At 41.5% G+C, this 24,825-nt stretch overlaps 1 protein-coding gene across 6 annotated transcripts in view; it reads left to right on the top strand.

Annotated features, from left to right (window-relative positions):
• The window catches only part of LOC131130152 (unconventional myosin-IXb), a 115,145-nt gene that overhangs the window by 16,286 nt on the left and 74,034 nt on the right, over positions 1–24,825 (top strand). For all 6 annotated transcript variants that reach the window (XM_058074374.1, XM_058074375.1, XM_058074377.1 and 3 more), the window contains exons 2-3: positions 23,401–23,624; positions 23,721–23,940. In XM_058074374.1, coding sequence (XP_057930357.1) covers positions 23,464–23,624; positions 23,721–23,940 — 381 coding nt within the window. In that variant the 5' untranslated portion in view covers positions 23,401–23,463. The remainder of the gene's footprint in view (positions 1–23,400; positions 23,625–23,720; positions 23,941–24,825) is intronic.

The following is a 24,825-nucleotide window of genomic DNA, read 5'->3' on the forward strand; positions in this document are numbered from 1 at the left end:
TTTTGACTGATTTTGAGAAAATCAATGATTTTTAACTACGCACATATCAATCTATTTGGTCATCAAGTCTATATTGCAAATGAAAGAGCTATCAATATAGGTCATAAAATGCATGCTATAAAAATCCTGCACACACCATGTATTTTATATATTTTTTTTAAATTAATTTTTTTTTTCGGATTTAGCGCCTTTTGGCTGAAATAAATTTGATGTCACCTTTAACTTCTTCAATGGCATTGTTGTAAAAGAATGTAAGGTGCTTTAATGTGCTATGCTAATAAAATAATTACAACACAGAAGCCATTCTCAACATACAATACAAAATAATTATTATGAATTAAATGAATAAAAATGTTATTAAAAGCAGTGCTCATATTTGACTGCACCATGAAGGTGACAGTGACAAAAATCATCTCATTCCAAACTCTTTACATTGTATGTTTTTTAGTACAAGTAAAATAATGTTTCTCATGAAAGTTGGAGGTGTCAAGGTAGAGACATGCCTTTTATGGCGTAAAAAAAACTTCCATATTACAGAATACTGTAAAAACACAATTTGTGTTCTCCTGAATTGCATAACATACTGTAACTATCATACGTGTACTTAATGTACACAAACAAAACAGGATGCGCACTGATACTGGCTTTCTGTATGTGCAGTGCCAATTGTATTCTTCTCTCTGATTGGTCAGATTATCAATAGATGGGAAACTTGGGCCAATCAGAATAAAGAATAAAGAAAGGGATTTAGCTCCTTTTGGTTGAAATCTGAAATGGAAATAGCGCCTTTTGGTTGAAAGCATAAATTTCATATCACTTTTTTTCATATTTTTTAAAATGATTTCAAGACCAAAATATGTGATTTGGATACACATGACAGAGGTCTATTAAACTCATGAAAAACATGCAACTTAGTGAAAATTGGATTTAGCGCCTTTTGGTTGCAAGCTCTTCAAATAGACAAACAACCATTCACACTCACATTCATACCTATGGACAATTTGGAGTGGCTAATTAACCTAGCATGTTTTTGGAATTTGTGAGGAAACCGGAATTCCCGGAGAAAACCCACGCATGCACGGGGAGAACATGCAAACTCCACACAGAGATGGCCGAGGGTGGAATTGAATGGAATGGAATTGAATTGAATTGGTCTCCTAGCTGTGAGGTCTGCGCGCTAACCACTCGACCGCCGTGCCACCGCATTTCAGTTTAATTTTTTTAATATTTTAACTTAACTTTAACTACAATGACATTATTTTTTTCTCATAACATGACCATATGATTCTCGTAAAATTGACATTTTTAGATTGCAACTTATTAGAATTTGAACTTTTTAATATTTTCACTTTAGTCATGTAAAATCTGTGCAGTTTTGTTCATTTTTGATCTTGGTCTTTTTTTTCTTCTTCTATATTTAAGTTGCTGCTGATAAATAGCCACAGCTTGGGTACCCTTGACCTACACCATGACCTTATGCCATTGGCTCGCTGTGGCGACCGACCCCTGATGAGACAAATCTATGGAAAAAAGATTGAATCTTAGCTAGTCTTGCTACTGTAATGTTGTTTGCAGTCTGCCATGAAAATGCATGCTGTTGTGAAAAGTACTAGGCTGTGCCGTGTACAATTTGGTGGAAACATGGCTTACTGTACTCGCTGGTGGAAACATGGATTTAATGATAGTTGTGGTGAGAGCCAAACCCTCCCCCGTCCACCCTCCCTGCAGTCACTGATCCTGTCCCTTGGCTGGGGATTAGGAGTGGGGAGGGACCACCCTGAGGCGAGGATTGCTCTTACCCTGCACGGGTCTGATGCTTCCTGTCTAATTACAACGGACCGATGGGACGTCATTCCAAATAAATGTCATTGGCACCTCGTGTGTGTGAGTGCATTGTCCATGTATATGTTTTGAACATTTTAAAAGTCAGCTGCTTTGGTTGCATCATTTTCCACTCCGGTATCTCAAATGTCTGAGATTGAATATAAAGACGGGGATGGGAATTTATACAAAATAACGCAGCACAATCTCAACTCATGATGATTTGAACAAAAAGTGTAAAGCTAAACGTGCACATTTGAATAAAGCGAGGTTACCTAGCATGCCTTGCGGGTATAGTTTTGCATGCGTGTTAAAGGATTGAGCAGGATAAACCGATGTGACCCGATATCCTGCTAGGGATGAGGCTGCATCAGTATCCTCCTGGATGGATAAGAATCAGACATAAACCCTTAGATCAGGGGTGGGCAAACTATGCCCCGGGGGCCACATGCGGCCCACCAAGCGTTTGTATCCGGCCCGCCAGTTACTTTCTAAGTATTTAAACTTTTAACATACAAAACTGGCAACATGACTTGCAAGTTGGATGTCTTATTTAGTAAAAAAAAAAAAAAAACAACAAAAAAGGGACATGAGAACATACAGCTGATAGTATAACACTTTTACAGATAAAATTAGACAAATAATTCAAGGAAAATTATAAGCATAAAATTGTGTGTGTGTTAAATATATGTTCTGTATTGTGTAAAACTAAAACAGGAACATCAACAAATTAAAAGCACTAAATGAATACAGAGCTACCATCCACCAGTACCAGCCTGGACTATGTCTTTCAGAGACGTGCACCCAACAAAAATGCACATTAGCACTCAGTAAGGTCATCAAATCTTCCCTTTATGCATTCCCACATATTATCAGCATATGGGAGAAAATGTGAGGTATAAGAAAAAGGGAAAAATATAGTAGAGTAGTCTATTTATGTGGCATGGGAGAAAGTTAGATGGTGCGTTTAAGGACCGGTAGAAGAAAGCAGGACAAGTCATACATGCAAAAACTGTAATTGATATTTCAAAAAACGAATAAAGAGCGACGTTTGCCTCCACGTCTTGTACGACGCAAGTGTGCATAGAACGGTAATAGTCACGGTTTGGTTTATTTCACAATCACAACGTTTTTTTCTATATCACAGGAAGCCAGACTTCCTTATATGGGCGTGCTAGGGTACGCCTGCCCTCAACGGGCTTGACAGCAGATTTCACTTTGTCTTACCGTGCAAGTTACTAGCTCCCCCCGATGTCTGGAGTTGCTAATCGTTGGGTCTACCCGTGTAATGACCGCATTTCCACTACCAGTGTTGTGCAGTTGGCAAACGTGGTACCCTCACGTGCGGCTTCTGAGCTCCACATCACCAACGGTTCCTCTGACAAAGTGTGTCCGACATTGAGTGCTTGTCCTCGGACATGCGACGTGGATGCAGCGTCCTCACTCTCCTAAGGTTCATTCAATTATTATCAACTCCTAAACCGACACAATTAGAAAGTGGGTTTTGGCAGTCGTCCGGAGCCCTTGGGGGTGTAACCAATCACAGCGGAGTGGGCCGTGGATGGAATAGGTGCAGATTGTGGAAGATCTAGAAAGCTAGGAGCTAGATAGGAGTCCACAACTCAATACTCAACTCAATAATGAGCATAATACAGTAAACCTCGGATATATCGGACTCGGATATATCGGAAATTCGCTCACAACAGACAGATAAAAAAGAAACGATTTTTCTGTAATGCATTTCCAATAAAAATTGCATATATCGGATTTTTTATAACGTATTTCGCCTATTTCGGACAAAATCTCCAGTCCCGTTCCAATGCATTTCCATGAAATTTCCCTCGCATCGTGGCGCTCCGATTCGCCGAATCGTGACAGGCCGCTATACGACGTTATTTGCAGCGTTGCCTGCGCGTCCAGGTACATTGGAAACAATAGTCAAGGAAGTGCCTTTTTATAACGGATAAAATCCGATTTACGCATATACCGGATATAAATCCGATATATGCGTAAATCGGACATTTTCCGGTATACGCATATAACGGATTTTGCTTATATCGGACAAAACCAGTGGGAACAATTGAATCCGATATATCCGAGGTTTACTGTATGTCCATGTCCCTTTTAACATATTGTGAGTAATAGCATGGAAGGCTTTTGTTAAATCCATAAATACCACAGCTGTGTATGTACTCTGCAACCCACTGGAAACGGGTCCATGACCTAAAAATGGGAACCGGTTGGGACACATGTATTTGCTTTAAAGACCTTTTCTTGGATGTGGTCTTGAAGGTTTGAACTGTGTCTCGGTCTTCTTTGTTGAATGGCTGACAGGCGGTGGAGGATGACCAAACAAAGGGAAGCAGACAGAAGCACAGATGGAGAAAGTAGAGGTGGAAAAACAAGAGAGCGAGGGATGCAGTATGAACGGAGGACCTTGGCTTTGGGCTCTCCGTTGACTGGACTCTGTTCTGTTTGTCTTAGCTCTATTTTTACCGGGTAGTCTCAGGTCACTGATGAATAACTCATTTGTCAGAAAGCCAACAGGATGTCGGGTGGAGTTGAGAGGGAGGCAGAGCAAACCCAAGGATTGAAATCCGACACGAAATACTGTAGCAGGACATCAACCTGACCTCATGCAATATGTTAATACGTGTGCCCCCCCCATACAGATTAAGCCGAATGTGTGTCAAATGCTGTGCTGGCAATTATAAAGCCTTTGTTGTTGTCACGGATAGAGATTGAAATCATTTCAATCCCGAATTCCCGTCTTAATCTCCACTAACCTTTTCTGTTTGTGTGCATGATTTGATTCCTAGCAAGAACACGTTCACGCGTGATGAGCCATTGTTGCATGTGTCGCAGTGTTCACAGTTATTCTTAACTGCCATTAATTGCCAAGCTTGGATGTGCGTGTATGGGCAGTGTCCAGGCCAGGCATGTCCAAAATGAGGCCGGGCGCCTCTTATTGGCACATTAAAAAATATATTTTATTTAACAATGGGAAAAAACACCAACAACAGCAAAAAATAGAATAATGAGCAGCAATTTTGCAGGAATAAATTCATAATACGAAGACAAAAATGTAATCTGACAAGAAAAAGTCATGGATGGGCAGTGTCCAGGCCAGGGATGTCCAAAATGAGGCCCGGGGGCCTCTTACTGGCACATTTAAAAAATATATATTATTTAACAATGAGGAAAAAACACCAACAGCAGCAAAAAAATGGAATAATGAGCAGCAATTTTGCAGGAATAAATTCATAATACGAAGACAAAAATGTAATCTGACAAGAAAAAGTCATGGATGGGCAGTGTCCAGGCCAGGCATGTCCAAAATGAGGCCCTGGGGCCTCTTATTGGCACATTTAAAAAATATATATATTATTTAACAATGGGGAAAAAACACCAACAACAGCAAAAAATGGAATAATGAGCAGCAATTTTGCAGGAATAAATTCATAATACAAAGACAAAAATGTAATCTGACAAGAAAAAGTCATGGATGGGCAGTGTCCAGGCCAGGGATGTCCAAAATGAGGCCCTGGGGCCTCTTATTGGCACATTTAAAAAAAAATATATTATTTAACAATGGGGGAAAAACACCAACAACAGCAAAAAATGGAATAATGAGCAGCAATTTTGCAGGAATAAATTCATAATATGAAGACAAAAATGTAATCTGACAAGAAAAAGTCATGGATGGGCAGTGTCCAGGCCAGGGATGTCCAAAATGAGGCCCGGGGGCCTCTTATTGGCACATTTAAAAAATATATATTTTATTTAACAATGGGGAAAAAACACCAACAACAGCAAAAAATAAAATAATGAGCAGCAATTTTGCAGGAATAAATTCACAATACGAAGACAAAAATGTAATCTGACAAGAAAAAGTCATGGATGGGCAGTGTCCAGGCCAGGGATGTCCAAGATGAGGCCCGGGGGCCTTTTATTGGCACATTTAAAAAATATGTATATTATTTAACAATGGGGAAAAAACACCAACAACAGCAAAAAATAGAATAATGAGCAGCAATTTTGCAGGAATAAATTCACAATACGAAGACAAAAATGTAATCTGACAAGAAAAAGTCATGGATGGGCAGTGTCCAGGCCAGGGATGTCCAAAATGAGGCCCGGGGGCCTCTTATTGGCACATTTAAAAAATATATATTATTTAACAATGGGGAAAAAACACCAACAACAGCAAAAAATTGAATAATGAGCAGTAATTTTGCAGGAATAAATGCATAATACGAAGACAAAAATGTAATCTGACAAGAAAAAGTCATTATTTCACAAGATGATGAGAAACATTTTTTTTTAGTAGCATAAAGTTGACGTCTTTACAAAAATTTTCCAAATTATTTTTAAGTTTTATTATGGATTTAAGTCCGAATTTTATGGGAATAAAGTCATAATTATGAGAAGAAAATGTACAAGAAGAAATTGGTAGTTCCCCCTCACTGTGTCCGGACTTTTGTGTCATGGTGCTGGGAACTCTGAGGGTGTTTATGCTAGGCACCGTCAATAAATTACTATCGTGTCGAAGAGAGTTTGTTTTGAAAAAAAAATTCCCAACTGACTAAATCATAACAACAATAGATCTATAACCGTGTCGAATGTTTAGTCCTACTTGAAAAGTATTTTTCACAGCATTTATTCCCATTTGATCTTTTATGGGATGGACTTTTATTTGTTTAGGGACCTGAGGGTTGTGACTGAAGCCAGAAAATATTGTTGGTCATGCTGTGTAATAAAAAAATGCTTTGGTTGCATTAGTTTTAGTGTTTTTGAAGAGCTATTTCCATAACCATATTCAATTCCACAAATTGGAAGGATCGGATCGGTAAGGTTATACAGTAAACCTCGGATATATCAGACTCGGATATATCGGAAATTCGCTCACAACGGACAGATAAAAAAGAACCAATTTTTCTGTAATGCATTTCCAATAAAAATTCATTGCATATATCAGATTTTGTATAACAGATTTCGCCTATTTCTGACAAAATCTCCAGTCCCGTTCCAATGCATTTCCATCAAATTTCCCTCGCATATATCGGATGGCCGCATCGTGGCGCTCTGATTCACCGAATCGTGACAGGCCGCTAAACGACGTCATTTGCAGCGTTTGCAGCGTTGCCTGCGCGTCCAGGTACATTGGAAACATAGTCAAGGAAGTGCCTTTTTATAACGGATAAAATCCGATTTACGCATATACCGGATATAAATCCCATATATGCGTAAAACGGACATTTTCCGGTATACGCATATAACGGATTTCGCTTATATCGGACAAAACCAGTGGGAACAATTGAATCCGATATATCCTGTAGGAAGATTGGGATCAGATCGGAAGCCGACAAAACGTGCATCCGGACATCCCTATTTTAACGCCAAAAACCCACCAGAACTGGGCTCCCGGGATGGAGTGGGGCGCTCACTGTGGATGTGGGGCTCACTATCTATTTTTAACGCTTTTGGATGAATTGGATTTTGATCATTTATAATGGGAAACATTGATTTGGTTAGCATCCGTTTCAGACCATCTGGAACAAATTGACGCCGTTAAGGTTCCACTGTATATGCCTGTTTGGAAACAACGGAGGCCTTAAAATGGTTCTATCCTTGGTCTGAACTCTGTCTTTTGACATGACGTGGCTGTAGCGACTATCTGGAAAAGTTGAATCACGTCGCCGCCAACCTACACGGAATTCCAAAGCCAAGCGCTCAGGCTAAGCGGAGCCTTCTGGGTTGCATTAAGGCAGACATGCTGAGGCGTCCCTGCATCGGCGTATCTCATGTCACTGCTGTTGCTGCTTTGAATTCACAGTGACTGAAAAATGTCTCCACTTCTTCTGCCAGTGCATTAGCATGTCAATGAAAGGCAGAGTCGGACGGGACGGGGAGCATTTGCATGTGAGCGTCACGTTGCCGCAGCAAGCCCGGAGTGATGCGGCGTATATAAAACACCCACATTGTGTTCAAGCTTTTCTCCTGGACCTTAAAACAATAGAATCCCACCAAAGTTGATTCAAGGCTATGCTCATCGCTCCCCTCAGCGCAACCTGGCATCTGGACTGAGTTAGAGTAGTGGTGCCAAATGTTCTGTGGCGGGGAGCGGGCGGGGGGTTGACCAGCGGGGGGTGGAACTGGAGAGGTGTTGGAGGACCAAAATGGCCTTTTAGAGGGGGAGATTTTAAGGAAGTCCTATACCAGGCAGCTGTATAGTAAGAAAGGAGTGCTTTACTCGACGTGACCCCCCACGCCCCACCCGCCAGGTTACCGACCTGCTGTGAAGTGTACATAAAGCGGGAGTTCATAAAGCTACAACTCACACTAACGTTAGGAAAAACAGCGTCCATGCGTTTTGAGGATGTTTGGAAGGAATGGTGTGTTTGAAACCATCCGGCTTTTGATGTTTTCCAAGCGTCATGTTCATGATAAGGAGGTCAAACTGCCGGACTGGATCCCGCTTTATGTGGCTTGACCGTACGTGACTCAGACACATGACATTGGGAGTGGCGGATCAATGCCGCCCTCTGTGATAACTGTGCTTTGATTGATTGGCATTGTCCATCGCTGCTGTTGTAATTTGTTGTGACAGCCTGTCTCTATCTGTCTGTGGCGGGGAAATACGGTTGGACGGGCTTTGGACTGTGACACTTTTCATTGGACCGCTTGTTGCAGTAATGCCTGCTTTGGTACTTGTGTATTTCTTACCTAGCTTTTGAGTGTTAAGTTGGTGTGTGATGATTTTAGCATTCTTCATAAGATGACGCTATGTATCACAATATTACATTGATAATGGTTAGCGGTTAGCGCGGAGACCTCACAGCTAGGAGACCAGGGTTCAATTCCACCCTCGGCCATCTCTGTGTGGAGTTTGCATGTTCTCCCCGTGCATGCATGGGTTTTTTTCCGGGTACTCCGGTTTCCTCCCACATTCCAAAAACATGCTAGGCTAATTGGCGACTTCAAATTGTCCATAGGTATGAATGTGAGTGTGAATGGTTGTTTGTCTATATGTGCCCTGTGATTGGCTGGCCACCAGTCCTGGGTGTACCCCGCCTCTCGCCCTAAGACAGTAGGTTGGCCACCGTCAAATATAGAGCTACCCGGTCCTCATGGAGTCGTGCGTGCCACCATATGCCATTTAATGGCGTGGACACGTGCAGCTTCTATATGTACTGTTTTTACAGTAAACCTCGGATATATCGGATTCAATTGTTCCCACTGGTTTTGTCCGATATAAGCGAAATCCGTTATATGCGTATACCGGAAAATGTCCGTTTTACGCATATATGGGATTTATATCCGGTATATGCGTAAATCGGATTTTATCCGTTATAAAAAGGCACTTCCTTGACTATGTTTCCAATGTACCTGGACGCGCAGGCAACGCTGCAAACGCTGCAAATGACATTGTATAGCGGCCTGTCACGGTTCGGCGAATCGGAGCGCCAAGATGCGGCCATCCGATATATGCGAGGGAAATTTAATGGAAATGCATTGGAACGGGACTGGAGATTTTGTCCGAAATAGGCAAAATCTGTTATAAAAAATCCGATATATGCAATGAAATTTTATTGGAAATGCATTACAGAAAAATTGGTTCTTTTTTATCTGTCTGTTGTGAGCGAATTTCCGATATATCCGAGTCCGATATATCCGAGGTTTACTGTATCTCTAAATTTAGTGAGTGCAACTTAAACACCGGTGCGTCTTATACACAGGAAATGATGGTAATCAAATGGGGGGGAAAGAAAATGCGATGCACTACCAATTCCAAGTGTGCCATCATTTACTGGACTGAATGGTACGGCTTGGTAGAAATGGCTTTGGGTCGTTTCAAGGACGGACAGACGGACTATGGTGATATCAACAAGTGAAAGGCTCCTTTCTTAGATCCAAGCAGCAGATGCTCCTCAGCTCCAGTTTTATTGTCTGCAGTGCAAAGACGGGGGGGGGGGGGAAACATGAGCTCAGTGGCCTTAGCCCTTCCTCAGCGGGTTCTGCCTTTGCGATTTTGCTGGTTAATTCCCTTCTACGGAGGTATGGTTCTGATGAAACAAAGCATGAATAGGCCACATGGCTGACTCTGTGGCGGGAGGGCTCTGATCCATTCACAGCAGCCATGTTGGTTGGCGTCTGCACTGCATCAGCAGCCCCTGAGGCTGATTAGAGCCACTCTGCAATCTCTGACTATCGCAAGCCTTGAGTGTCTTACTATGAATCCCCGAGAGTACTGACAACACACACACTTAGCTGAAACACAAACGCATTTATATTGAATCTTGACTTCCTTTGCATCTGCCTGGCTTCGTGCCCAGAGGACAATGTTGGCAAAGGTCCAGCTCCATCGCATCCATTAGGTCATGCGGCGAGCGTTGTTGTGATGATGGATACTTGAGTGGCCCCGGCTCTACTTTCCCCAGGGAGACAAAATGAGCTTTGGTTGCTCAGACTCCCAACGGAAGTGGTGGAGGTGGATCTTTGTTTGAAATGCAGACGCTCAAAGGATTTAACCCAACAGCAAAACAAAGCAGCAAACTGACCTGTGCTTTATTTGCAGAGGGACATAAAAAGACGGCCGTCCACTTGCCCTCAGCAGTCAGGCCAGCAGTGTTTTGTTTTGGAAACCACCCAGATGTTGTTTTTTCAAATAATATATAGTCCTCTCTTAATGGGTTCCACACCCGACCATTAAGTCCATTCATTCATTTTCTACCACTTATCCTCACAAGGGTGCTGGAGCCTATCCCAGCTGTCTTCGGACGAGAGGTGGGGTACGCCCTGGACGGGTGGCGAGCCAATCACAGGGCACATATAGACAAACAACCATTCACACTCACATTCATACTTATGGACAATTTGGAGTTGGGTTAATTTAGCCTTAATTAATGGGCTTATTTAGCCTCTGCAGTCACTAAAATGGTTTATTCCATGTGGAAGTGGTATGTCTTTGGCTTCTTTGTCCATCTTCCCTACTTCATTAGAAACACTTAAGTTTAGGATAAGTAAACTGGAGAGGCTAACTAGTTAGCTCGCTAGCTTGCTATGCTAGCACCGGCTGTTCGTAGTCTGCGCAATGTGATATAAACAATAATCGGAGTGTAAAAGGGAGTTTAGGGTGTTATTTCATGTTTGCAGGGCTATAATAATGTTAAACATGTATTTTGAATGTCATAAACAAGTTTTCTATGCTAAATTTTTTTAGAATATTGAATACTTATCACAATCGGGTCTGGAACCAATCAACTGCCAGAGATTGGGAATGTGTCGCACAGGGGTTTCAAACACGCGGTCCGCGGGCCAACTGTGGCCCGCAGGACACTAGCTTGAGGCCCCCGCCTCGATATGAAAGTTTAATGTTAGTGCGGCCCGCGCAAGTTTGATATGGATGCTGTATGGTATCATGTACCCAGAAAAAATTATTACGTTTGATTAATGTTCATGTTAAAGGTTAAATAACTGTTAATAGTTATCCTCCCTATCCGTGTGGAAGTGGTAAGTTTTTGGCTATTTAAGTTTAAAGGAAATAACTTGAAGGCTACCGTTTAGGTCGCTAGCTCTCCAGTTTGCGAGTTAGCATGTGTCTCAAGACCCTGCAGTTGCGCAATATGTTGTAAATAAAAAGAGTATAAATGTGACTATAGTCGTGTTTTGTCATGTCTACAGGGCTCTAATAATGCTTTGTTCATTTTAATCTGAAAAAAATCATTTGTCTACCCACCAACTATATGTGGTTTCTTAAGTTTTTATTATTTGCCGTTTTATTATTATTATTATATTTATTTATTTATTACTGATTGATTGATTTTCTTTATTCTTGATTTGTTTATTTATTTTTCATCTTATTTTGTGTAGAAAAATAAAAAGTCAGATATTTGAGAACAGTGGAATGTTTTATCAGAGCTTTTCTTGGAGAAAATTGGAACCAAAGCGACGTTTTTTAAATTTTTTTGTTTTTAATAAATGCGTTTTTGTTTTTTTTTTGAAAACCTGATGCGGCCCAGTCTCACCCAGACCCGAGCTCCAGTGGCCCCCATGTAAATTGAGTTTAAGACCCCTGGTGTAGCACTATGGAGGACCAAAACTGCCAAAATAAAAAATAAATAAACAAATAAAAGTATAAAAATAAAAGTATAAAAATAAATGGAAATAAAAACAAAAATAAAAAAATATTTTTGTATGTATTTTTTTATTTTTGTATTTATTTCCATTTATATTTATTTTTTTGTATTTAATTTTTTGATTTTTTTTTTCATTTTTGTTTTTATTTTCACTTGTATGTATTTATTTATTTATTTATTATTTTGGCAGTTTTGGTCCTCGAAATGCAGAAGGAAAAACTATTCAAATGAGGGGGCGGTCCTAAGTGTGTCTTGGGTTGAACTGTTCGCCTATTGGTTGATCGACATGTGAGTGCGAAAATCGACTAGGTATGCCTGCAAACAGCCACAGCAAGAGGAAGTCACCACACCACTCTCAATGGCGGTAAATATGGCTGCAATCTCCAGGGATCTCCGTTTGCTAGAAGATGATGTCCCGGTAAATGTATACTTTTCTCCCTGTATACTTCCTCTTGCTGTGGCCGTTTGCAGGCATACCTAGTTGATTTTCGCACTCACATGTCGATCAACCAATAGGCGAACAGTTCAACCCAAGACACACTTAGGACCGCCCCCTCATTTGAATAGTTTTTCCTTCTGCATTTCGAGGACCAAAACTGCCAAAATAATAAATAAATAAATAAATAAAAGTGAAAATAAAAACAAAAATGAAAAAAAAAATCAAAAAATTAAATACAAAAAAATAAATATAAATGGAAATAAAAACAAAAATAAAAAAATATATACATAAATATTTTTTATTTTTGTTTTTATTTCCATTTATATTTATTTTTTATTTTGGCAGTTTTGGTCCTCCATATAGCACAACCAATATTTTAATTTGCGTAGATAACGCTGACCATGTGTTGTGCTTGCCATGCAGCTATTGCCATCTTGTGGCAGGAGTTTGACTCCAGCCACCCGTGTATGGTAATTGGAGACCCCGGTTGTTATTTTAAAGCACTGTAACGTTTGACCTTTTATAAGAAGGAGAATTTCTTCTGTCTGCTGCTATGGTAATGACTCGACCCAATATAGACGGCGCTTGGCTCAGCCCTGACTCATGACATTTATCCACCGTCTATCTCTCACGCTGGAGTGGAATGCGGGGAGTCACCCCAGCTTCATCCTCGCACCGCTGACATCATGACTTAGCTTCATCGCAGCTAACCTCTCTTCAATTGACACTGTGAGTCATGCAAGTTGGGGCGAGAGGGCTTGGAGAGCTTGGCTGAGAAAGAGTATGCCATTCATCCACTCTCTGTGTCACTGGGTCATTCGCTTCCTGCCTCATCACCAGTCAGCTGACGGTGTCTCAGCCCTCACTCCAGTCTGTTTATAGACCGCCAGAAGAAAGAGATGTCTTGTGCAAAACACCCGTGGCTTTTGCAACGTTCAAGTAAACACTTGCTCACTGCGTAGTACTTTCACGCACGAGGCAAAAGTAAAGTCAGTTCATGAATTCACTCCTTCAGGGAGGTTCAACTGTAGTTGGTGCACACCCGAAGGTAACAAGGACTGAAAGGAATTAGGATTTGACCAAGTGTACCTGCTGATTTGTCCTAATCAAATATCATGACATTATTACTAGCGCATCACTACTATCAGGAGAACCAGAGTATAGAGGGGAGGGAGCCACCTGCTGTGGCCCAGCAAGGTGCACTGTATTCGGGCACACGCTCCAAGTAGCCGGTGTTCTGTCACGGAGGTCTGTGGCAAACACGTGGTTGCACGTTTCAAACGCCTCGGCGCTGGCATTTCAGGTGCTCAATGGATGAACCGGCATACAAAATGTCTTCCTCGGAAAGTGAAGTGTTTGTTTACAAGTGAGCTCAGGGGTAGTTATGGTTAGTACTGGTAATCTTACCTTTTTGGAGCATTTTTTTATGGTAATTTGAACATGCATCAGATTACAATTGAATGCATCACATAATCAGTTCCCAGTTCCACATGTCCAAAACAAGTAGGAAGAAGCAAAATTTATTAAATCCTACCCCTCCATCTGGTACTTTTACAATCAATAACTGTTACATTTGTTCACTTCCTGCTTTCCATAATACAGTTGACTTTTACAATCAGTAACAGTTTCATTTGTTCACTTCCTGCTTTCCATAATACAGTTTAAGGTTTTTTTTTAAAATAATGTACTGCATACCGAAGTACAAGGTGATATGACCATACAATGACATTATGTGTACGATAGTAAGTGTCAATATAGTGATACAGTAAACCTCGGATATATCAGACTCGGATATATCGGAAATTCGCTCACAACGGACAGATAAAAAAGAACCGATTTTTCTGTAATGCATTTCCAATAAAAATTCATGCATATATCGGATTTTTTATAACGGATTTCGCCTATTTCGGACAAAATCTCCAGTCCCGTTCCAATGCATTTCCATGAAATTTCCCTCGCATATATCGGATGGCCGCATCGTGGCGCTCCGATTCGCCGGATCGTGACAGGCCGCTATACGACGTCATTTGCAGCGTTTGCAGCGTTGCCTGCGCGTCCAGGTACATTGGAAACATAGTCAAGGAAGTGCCTTTTTATCACGGATAAAATCCGATTTACGCATATACCGGATATAAATCCGATATATGCGTAAAACGGACATTTTCCGGTATACGCATATAACGGATTTCGCTTATATCGGACAAAACCAGTGGGAACAATTGAATCCGATATATCCGAGGTTTACTGTATATAAAGCACATCATGACTGGTTCAAGACTCTTCATCCTTGTAAAATGATTTGTTTTTACAGTCATTTTTAATGTTATCAGATTTATTGTCATAACGTCATAATTCCCTCAAATCAGCCCAATATATATCAGTCCGGTAATTATCGTGTATCCCTAAATAAAATCAAGTATCAAGTCTCTGCAAACAAAACTGCACTTGAATAGGTACTGGCGTTTGGTGTAGAAACCATCCATGCTTTGTCCTGCGTTTGCTCATTTGCAGGCTGCGGCACTCGACATGTGCACTCGATAAGGGCCCCGCCTGCACCCACTGGGACAAGAGAATGAATGACTGACAGGAGGGTTCACTCATTCCGCTATATAACGATAATCGGGACCCCCTTAAATATGTCTGCACTAAGGAGCTTTTTCGGGGTTAAAGCCATCTCCCGCTCACAGTAAGCAGCTGAAGATCCCCCGTCTGAGCTCTCGCCCCGCACTCGGGTGTCTTTTCCCCGTCCCAGTTTAAGCAGCTAAAGGGACAGGCTAAGCCCATGCCAAGGGGTCTTATCTGTGGAATGCTGGGCATCCTCATAGAGGATCTCCTCTGCAGGGGAGGAGGCAGTATTATCTCAAAGCCCCATGTCTGCCTTCCTTCATTGTCCCACGGGGGCCGCTTCTCTTTTTTTTAATGTACATTTGGTTGTCTCGCTATCAGTACCTCTTTTGTCTCTTGTACTGTATTCAAACGTGTAATATGCAAAGCAGGATTCAAACTTAGAATAGTACTTTCCCGTTGAACTTTATGGCAATTGAATGATTCAAATGACATTTTATCATCCTTATATTATATATTCTTATTATGGCTAACTTGAGGTGAATTTAAGTATTTTTCTGTGAGGAAAAATTGCCTATTTTTGGAGGAAAGAAATGTTTTGACCAAAAATCTGTAAATTTGCATGGTTATTAATGTGCAGGATTTCACCTAAAGTCAGCCAGGATAGGCTCCGGATGGAACAATAATAAGGAACTGTACACTGAGCGCTAATGTTCCTGTTAGATGAGTCGTTTCTCAATTACACAATAAATGAAAATAAAGTGAATCAGTGTATTGCCATGTACACGCTAGTCTGGCACTCTGTATTGATTTCAGAACCTTTGTGCATTTGTTCCGTAGAACAACAGCATAAACGGAGTGAGCCCTTTTGTTTGTTGTCAAGTCTCAGTGGGTAGAGGCAGGGCCGCTAGCGTACACACAGAGTGCGGTAGAGTGCAACATAATGTAAATTATATTAGTAAATTGCAATATATTGTGATGTTGGCTTTTTTGACGAAAACATATATGCCAATATCAGCCGATACTGATAGCGATGTGGTCCTGTTGTGGAACGAACACGTACATTTTGTGTTTTATACAGCATTTTTTAAAATACAGTAAACCTCGGATATATCGGAAATTCGCTCACAACGGACAGATAAAAAAGAAGCGATTTTTCTGTAATGTAATAAAAATTCATTGCATATATCGGATTTTTTATAACGGATTTCGCCTATTTCGGACAAAATCTCCAGTCCCGTTCCAATGCATTTCCATGAAATTTCCCTCGCATATATCGGATGGCCGCATCGTGGCGCTCCGATTCGCCGAATCGCCGAATCGTGACAGGCCGCTATACGACGTCATTTGCAGCGTTTGCAGCGTTGCCTGCGCGTCCAGGTACATTGGAAACAGAGTCAAGGAAGTGCCTTTTTATAACGGATAAAATCCCATTTACGCATATACCGGATATAAATCCGATATATACGTAAAACGGACATTTTCCGGTATACGCATATAACGGATTTCGCTTATATCGGACAAAACCAGTGGGAACAATTGAATCCGATATATCCGAGGTTTACTGTATCAGTTTTCAGGATCGGGGAAATAATTTGATACCGATGTCGACGGCTGATATCGGGCTGATTATTATCAGACATCCCTAACTTGTCATAGTTTTTGATTGTGTTTCTCTTAAAAGTGAAGTGAAAGTCTCGTCCTTACTCGAGACTCGTTACTCCAAAAATGTTGCTTCACATTCTGAACGATCCAACTTTATACTGTAAATGCATTCCACCTTTTGAGGTCCCACTGAACAACTGAGCCGCCCCGGGGCTTAATGTGACATCTTCATGCCGTATCGACTTCATAATGGAGGATAATGCTCATGCTGTCTACTGCGGCTGCAGCAGTTTTGCATGCCTTGTTGTTCTTAAAGCTTTTGCATGAGACTGATGGTTTTTGGTTGGCCTGGAGAAGATGCAAAAAGCCTGTGACCGTAAAGTTCTATTTTTGGTCTCGTTCTCATTCATTAATTAGCTGTGGTGTGACACTCATGGTAAGTGGCCACACTTGAAACGTTGAAAGCACCAAAAAAATGCTTTGGTACAGTTCCTCATTTTATGGTGGTTAATTGGATCCAGACACAACTGGGATTGTGAACGGGATTCAATATCAATACATATAGTTACAGCATAGAAAGCCTCTTCTCGATAAGTTGTTTAACATGATTAGAGCCCTGTAAACATGAACTAACACCCCTATAGTCACTTTTACTACACATGTTGTCCAATTTATTTGACATAAGATATCTAGTTAGAGCAGAAAAAAACTCTTCTTAAGTTGTTTAACATGATTAGAGCCCTGTAAACATGAAATAACACCCCTAGAGTCACTTTTACTACACACATTGTCCAATTTATTTGACATAAGATATGTAGCTAGAGCATAGAAAACCTCTTCTCGATAAGTTAACATAATTAGAGCCTTGTAAACATGAAATAACACCCCTATAGTCACATTTACTACACACATTGTCCAATTTATTTGACATAAGATATGTAGTTAGAGCATAGAAAACCTCTTTTCGATAAGTTGTTTATGATTAGAGCCCTGTAAACATGAAATAACAACCCTATAGTCACTTTTACTACACACATTGTCCAATTTATTTGACATAAGATATGTAGCTAGAGCACAGAAAACCTCTTCTCGATAAGTTAACATAATTAGAGCCTTGTAAACATGAAATAACACCCCTATAGACACGTTTACTACACACATTGTCCAATTTATTTGACATAAGATATGTAGTTAGAGCATAGAAAACCGCTTTTCGATAAGTTGTTTATGATTAGAGCCCTGTAAACATGAAATAACACCCCTATAGTCACTTACTACACACATTGTCCAATTTATTTGACATAAGATATCTAGTTAGAGCATGGAAAAACTCTTCTTAATAAGTTGTTTATGATTAAAGCCCTGTAAACATGAAATAACAACCCTATAGTCACTTTTACTACACGCATTGTCCAATTTATTTGACATAAGATATGTAGTTAGAGCATAGAAAACCTCTTTTCGATAAGTTGTTTATGATTAGAGCCCTGTAAACATGAAATAACACCCCTATAGTCACTTTTACTACACACATTGTCCAATTTATTTGACATAAGATATGTATTTAGAGCATAGAAAACCTCTTTTTAATAAGTTGTTTCACATGATTAGAGCCCTGTAAACATGAAATAACAACCCTATGGTCACTTTTACTACACATATTGTCCAATTTATTTGACATAAGATATCTAGTTAGAGCATAGAAAACCTCTTCTTGATAAGTTTTTTTATGATTAGAGCCCTGTAAACATGAAATAACACCCCTATAGTCACTTTTACTAAACACATTGTCCAATTTATTTGACATAAGATATGTAGTTAGAGCATAGAAATCCTCTTCTCGATAAGTTGTTTAACATGATTAGAGCCCTGTAAACATGAAATAACACCCCTATAGTCACCTTTACTACGCATATTGTCCAATTTATTTGACATAAGATATGTAGTTAGAGCATAGAAAACCTCTTTTCGATAAGTTGTTTATGATTAGAGCCCTGTAAACATGAAATAACAACCCTATAGTCACTTTTACTACACACATTGTCCAATTTATTTGACATAAGATATCTAGTTAGAGCATAGAAAACCTCTTTTTAATAAGTTGTTTCACATGATTAGAGCCCTGTAAACATGAAATAACACCCCTATATTCACTTTTACTACGCACATTGTCCAATTTATTTGACACAAGATATGTAGTTAGAGCATAGAAAAGCTCTTTCTAATAAGTTGTTTAACATCATTAGAGCCCTGTAAACATGAAATAACACCCCTATAGTCACTTTTACTACACACATTGTCCAATTTATTTGACACAAGATATGTAGTTAGAGCATAGAAAACCTCTTCTTAATAAGTTGTTTCACATTATTAGAGTCCTGTAAACATGAAATAACACCCCTATAGTCACTTTTACTACACACATTGTCAATGAGAAAAGCCATAGAGTGCTGTTACCAAAGCAGTGCAGTCAGCCTGCCGTGATTTAACGCAGCTTCCCGTGTCCCCCCCAAGGGTGGCGTACAGTTTACCAAGCGTGCATTATTAATATAGAGCCATGCTACATGATCCGTCGCCGCAGCCTAGCCAGCTGCTGTCACTATAAATTTAGCCTCGGCGCTGTGGCCATTGAAGTATATCCTGCCTGACGAGTGGAACCTTTTCTCATACGGCGTGACGGTGATGTGCAATGTGCTGTGTTGAGCAATTGTTGTTGTTATTGTTGTAACGAGGCGTCGCAAACAGGCACACACAGGTGAAGTCGGGACGATGACTCTTAATGCTGTTAAAGACCACGTGTCGTCATTAAAAAAATAATCGTCAATCATAAACATACATAATATATTTTATGTTCAATAATAATATATGTATATAAAACACATTTAAACTGTAATATTTCACATATGAGTGAACAAACTGGCAGGATATACAGTATGTATTTCTTGACTCTGCTTCATTGATACAGCAGGTGTGTCCAGAATGTATTTAAAAAAAAATTGTAGCAGTTTTAGAGGAATAAAGTCAAAATATAAGGAGAAAAAAAAGCGGTAATCTAAAGAGAACAGAAAAACAAACTGCAAAAATTGAAAAGAATAAAATGACAATCTGAAGACAAAAATGTTTTAACATAAAGAATTATTTTTGGTTATAATATAATAAGGAAAATAAGAATTGTAGTAACAGAGCTAAAATATATTTTTTTAATTACTTCTGCACTAATTGTATGAAGAAAAAACAAAACATGAAAGAATCTGCACTAATTTTACAAGACTAAAGTCAAAATATTAAGAGAAAAAAAGTTGTCATTTAAGAGAAAAACTAAATCTAAACAGAAAACAAACAAAAAAAGTTGTAATTAAAAAAAATTGTATTTGGTCATAATATTATGAGGAAAAATAAAAATATTTATAACAAAGTTTAAACAATTTTAAAAAAAAAATGTACTATTCTGCACTAATTTTACAAGACAAAAGTCTTAATATTAAGAGACAAAAGTTGTCATCTAAAGATGAAAAACAAATTTAAACAGAAAACAAAGTTGTAATTCAAAAAATGTTGAATTTTGGTTTTTGTAACAAAGTTTAAATACTTTTTAAAAATTACTATTCTGCACTAATTTTACTAGACTAAAGTCTACATAAGAGAAAAAAGTATTAATTATAAAAAATAATTAATTTAAAAAATGAAACTGAAAACTAAAAGAAAAACGAAGAAACCAAAAATCTGCAGTATTGTCACAGGAATAAAGTCAAAATATGAAGACGAAAAAATTGTCATTTGGAAGAAAAATTATTCATTTTGTTGTAATATTATGAGGAAAAATAATAATTTTAGTAGCATAAATTTGAAATATTAAAAGCATACTAAAATTAGATTTTTTTTTTTAGAATTTTTTGCCAAAATATTAAGAGAAGAAAGTGGTAATCTAACAAGAAAAAGGTGCAATTTAATGGGGAACTATGGTATATGCTCATTTTTGGCCCTTTTGTAAGAAAACAGCACAGAAAGTTTTGTTTCTAGGCAACACGGGTCCCTTCTGGTCTCTGGCAGACCAGCTGTGTTCCATACGTTCATGACGAAAGGCAAATAGGTAGCACTGCTTTTATTTGTGGCAGGGCTGCCATAAATAAATCAATGTCTAAAAATGTGTGTGTGTGATCGGAAGAAAAGCTCAGAGATGATTGGAAGTATGTTTATAGACCCTTGTATTTTTGTACAGAGTGTGATTTGAACTTAAGATTTCCTAAATAGCATCTTGAGTTTGCTAAACGATAAGTAAACTGCTGTATGTGTGTGTGTGTGTGTTGTGTGTGTCAGATGGCCGCTAGCGGTGATACTTTCAGTATCTGTGTGTATTTTTAGCGCAGTGGCTAACATGTGATGATGACGACAAGGCAAAGAAACACATGAGCTCCAGTGTCCTGGTAATGAATCCTCACCCACAGAGACGTGTGTGGTCAGAATGGATGCTGCAGTTGGAATTGTTCGTGTTTTCACGTTAAAATTGTGTTCCTACCTTCCTAAGTGCTGGGATGGGGCCATCGGGAAGTTTTCACAACGGGAATTCTGCTGATAATGGAACTTGATGCTGATATTGGAAACAGTAGCGATACAGGGGGTGGGCTCTGCGGGGGTCTTGCGCTGGGTGTCCCATCTCTGCCGCATGGTCCTCCATGGGGTAGTGGGTCCGGGCCTCTTCTGTCCTGGCCGGAGCGGTCCTGTGTCTGTGGTTGGGCCTGGGGATACCTGGGGCGGGCCGGGTTCTGCTTCCTGGGGCTGTGTGGGGTGGCGGGGGGACGGCATCTCCGGCTGTGGGCGGGCTCCCTTCCAGTTGGCGGGGGCACTGTTGTGTCCGCAGGTATGTCGCCCTCGATGGCCTTCTGCCCTAGTTGGGTATGGTCCCCCACCGGTCTCAGGGGTGTGGCTTGACCTGGCTGTGCGGGGCGGGGTTTACTGGGTTGTTGCTGCTGCTGTTTTTGTCTCTCTCTCTCTCTACTGTATTTTACTGTCTACAGCCCCAATGGCTGGACAGGACACACACACACACACACACACACACAAAGGAAACAATAGCGATGTTGGAGTTGGAGTATGAGTGGACGATATGGACCAAATATGTGTGCAAAGTTTTATTCAATTGTAAAGAATGTTATAGAAAAATAGTATACTGTACTATAAGACGGGTGGTTGACTGATGGATTGTCCACATAGACGGTTGGTTGACAGACCAGTGGTCCACCTGGATTGTCCACGTAGACGGGTGGTCAACGTCGATGCGTGGTTGTCGACGTAGACTGGTGGTCGACTGACGGATTGCCGACGTAGACTGGTTGTCAACACAGACGGGTGGTCGACACAGACGGGTGGTCGACGCAGACGGGTGGCCGACTGGATTGTCGACGCGGACGGGTTGTCGACGCAGACGGGTGGTCGACGCAGACGGGTGGTCGACGCAGACGGGTGGTCGACGCAGACGGGTGGCCGACTATTGGATTGTCGACACAGACGGGTTATCAACCCAGACTGGTGGTCGAGACAGACGGGTGGCCGACTGATGGATTGTCGACACAGACGGGTGGTCGACGCAGACGGGTGGTCGACGCAGACGGGTGGTCGACGCAGACGGGTGGTCGACGCAGACGGGTGGCCGACTATTGGATTGTCGACACAGACGGGTTATCAACCCAGACTGGTGGTCGAGACAGACGGGTGGCCGACTGATGGGTTGTCGACACAGATGGGTTGTCGACACAGACGGGTTGTCGACGCAGACGGGTGGTCGACGCAGACGGGTGGTCGACGCAGACGGGTGGTCGACGCAGACGGGTGGTCGACACAGACGGGTGGTCGACACAGACAAGTGGTTGACACAGACAGGTGGCCAACTGATGGATTGTCGACACAGACGGGTGGTCGACACAGACGGGTGGTCGACACAGACGGGTGGTCGACACAGACGGGTGGCCAACGGATGGATTGTCGACGCAGACGGGTTGTCGACGCAGACGGGTGGTCGACGCAGACGGGTGGTCGACGCAGACGGGTGGTCGACGCAGACGGGTGGTCGACGCAGACAAGTGGTCGACGCAGACAAGTGGTTGACACAGACAGGTGGCCAACTGATGGATTGTCGACACAGACGGGTGGTCGACACAGACGGGTGGTCGACACAGACGGGTGGTCGACACAGACGGGTGGTCGACACAGACGGGTGGCCAACTGATGGATTGTCGACGCAGACGGGTGGTCGACGCAGACGGGTGGTCGACGCAGACGGGTGGTCGACGCAGACGGGTGGTCGACACAGACGGGTGGTCGACGCAGACGGGTGGTTGACACAGACAAGTGGCCAACTGATGGATTGTCGACACAGACGGGTGGTCGACACAGATGGGTGGCCAACTGATGGATTGTCGACACAGACGGGTGGTCGACACAGACGGGTGGTCGACACAGACGGGTGGTTGATACAGACGGGTGGCCAACTGATGGATTGTCGACGCAGACGGGTGGTCGACGCAGACGGGTGGTCGACGCAGACGGGTGGTCGACGCAGACGGGTGGTCGACGCAGACGGGTGGTCGACGCAGACGGGTGGTCGACGCAGACGGGTGGTCGACGCAGACAGGTGGCCAACTGATGGATTGTCGACACAGACGGGTTGTCAGGTTTCTCATAGTTGAGAAAAACAGGTTCCTTTGATTCTGCATGTATGAGGGTTGAGTAATCTTGCCAATGTTCGTATTGTTATGCAATGTCCAATACTGTGTTTACTTGTGTGTGTAAGTGCGAAAGCTGATGCGCGTGTGTGATTGTGCTTGTGTTTCCCAGGTGCTGTGTGGTGAGAGGGAGGCGGTGGCTGCGGCATGCTGAGGCAATCCCCCCTGACTCAGGATGAGTGTCAGAGATGGCGGTGCCGCTGTGGCAACGTACACGGGTGGGGGAAGGGAGGGAGGAGACAGGCCAATCAGCCCCAACGATCACAACGGACGCTCCTACCTGCTCCAGATCTACCCACGGCTCCCTGCTGAGTCAACCACCTGCTGCAATCTCAGGTGGGTGAGCCACCGAGTTAGGACCGTTGAGGATCAGGGAAACAAACGTAACTTATTGCATGCACTTTCTCTTTGTTTTTTTGTTTTTTTAATTAGAGTGCAGAAGGATGCCACAGCAGCGTCCGTGATCTCGGACGCTGCCACGGCACTGGAGCTGGACCCCGGTCGCCTGTATGTGCTGGCAGAGGTGAAGGAATGTGGCGGGGAAGAGTGGGTGCTGGAGGCCGGCGATCTCCCGGTCCAGAGGTTTCTGTTGTGGCCTCGGAAGGCCCAGGAGCAGCACCCGCAGAGCCTGGGCTACTACTTCCTACTGCAGGTCTCACAAGTACTTCATTTGCATCCAGCTTCCTCTGTTTCTCACTTTGACTTTGTTTCCTTTTCCTTGTGACAACATGTGTTGAAGTTGGCTAACAAGCTAGGTGCTATGTGCAGAAATAGCTCACATAGCTACACATATTGTTGCACATCTGTTGTACTACATCTTTCTTTTGCTCTTTAATAAGTATTTGGTTCTCCTCTCATTCCGTGTGGAAGTGGTACATTTTTGACTTTCTTCCTCACCTCATTTGAAATACTTATGCTGTACATTGTTGTTCATATTTGATGTCATCTATTTATTCTCCACATTATTATTATTATTTATTATTATACAGAAGCCAGGCAAGGACATTTCGTTGATTTCACTACTGTGTTATTGTGTTAAAGGAAGTCTATCTATCTATCTACTTTAGGCTTAGAATAAGTCAATTGGAGAGTATAGCTAGTTAGCTCGGTAGCTTGCTACGCTATCAGCGGCTGTATGTAATGTGATGTAAACAAAGAATAATAGGCGCATATATTGGAGTGTTATTTCATGTCCAAATGGCTCGAACAAGGTTAAAACCCATATTTACAAGTTCATAAACATAGATAGTTTTTTATGTTCTAACTACCAAAAATATATTGATATTCATTTTGAATCCTACTTGCTAGAAAATTACTGATATTGGTTGGGTCTGGAACCAATTAACTGCGATAAACAAGGAGTGACTCTACAGTGGATCCTTGGTATTTGTCATGAAAACCTAGGCAAAAACCAAGGTTTACAAAAATGGGGCAATTTTTTTCCTTAAATCCAATTAATCTCTTCCAGAAACCCCAAAATATGAAAAAAATGAATAATTATAGTTTTACATGCAGAAAACAGTTTGTAGGAAGTCAT

Source organism: Doryrhamphus excisus, chromosome 5, assembly GCF_030265055.1.
Source record: "Doryrhamphus excisus isolate RoL2022-K1 chromosome 5, RoL_Dexc_1.0, whole genome shotgun sequence".
In the NCBI taxonomy this organism is placed as follows: domain Eukaryota; kingdom Metazoa; phylum Chordata; class Actinopteri; order Syngnathiformes; family Syngnathidae; genus Doryrhamphus; species Doryrhamphus excisus.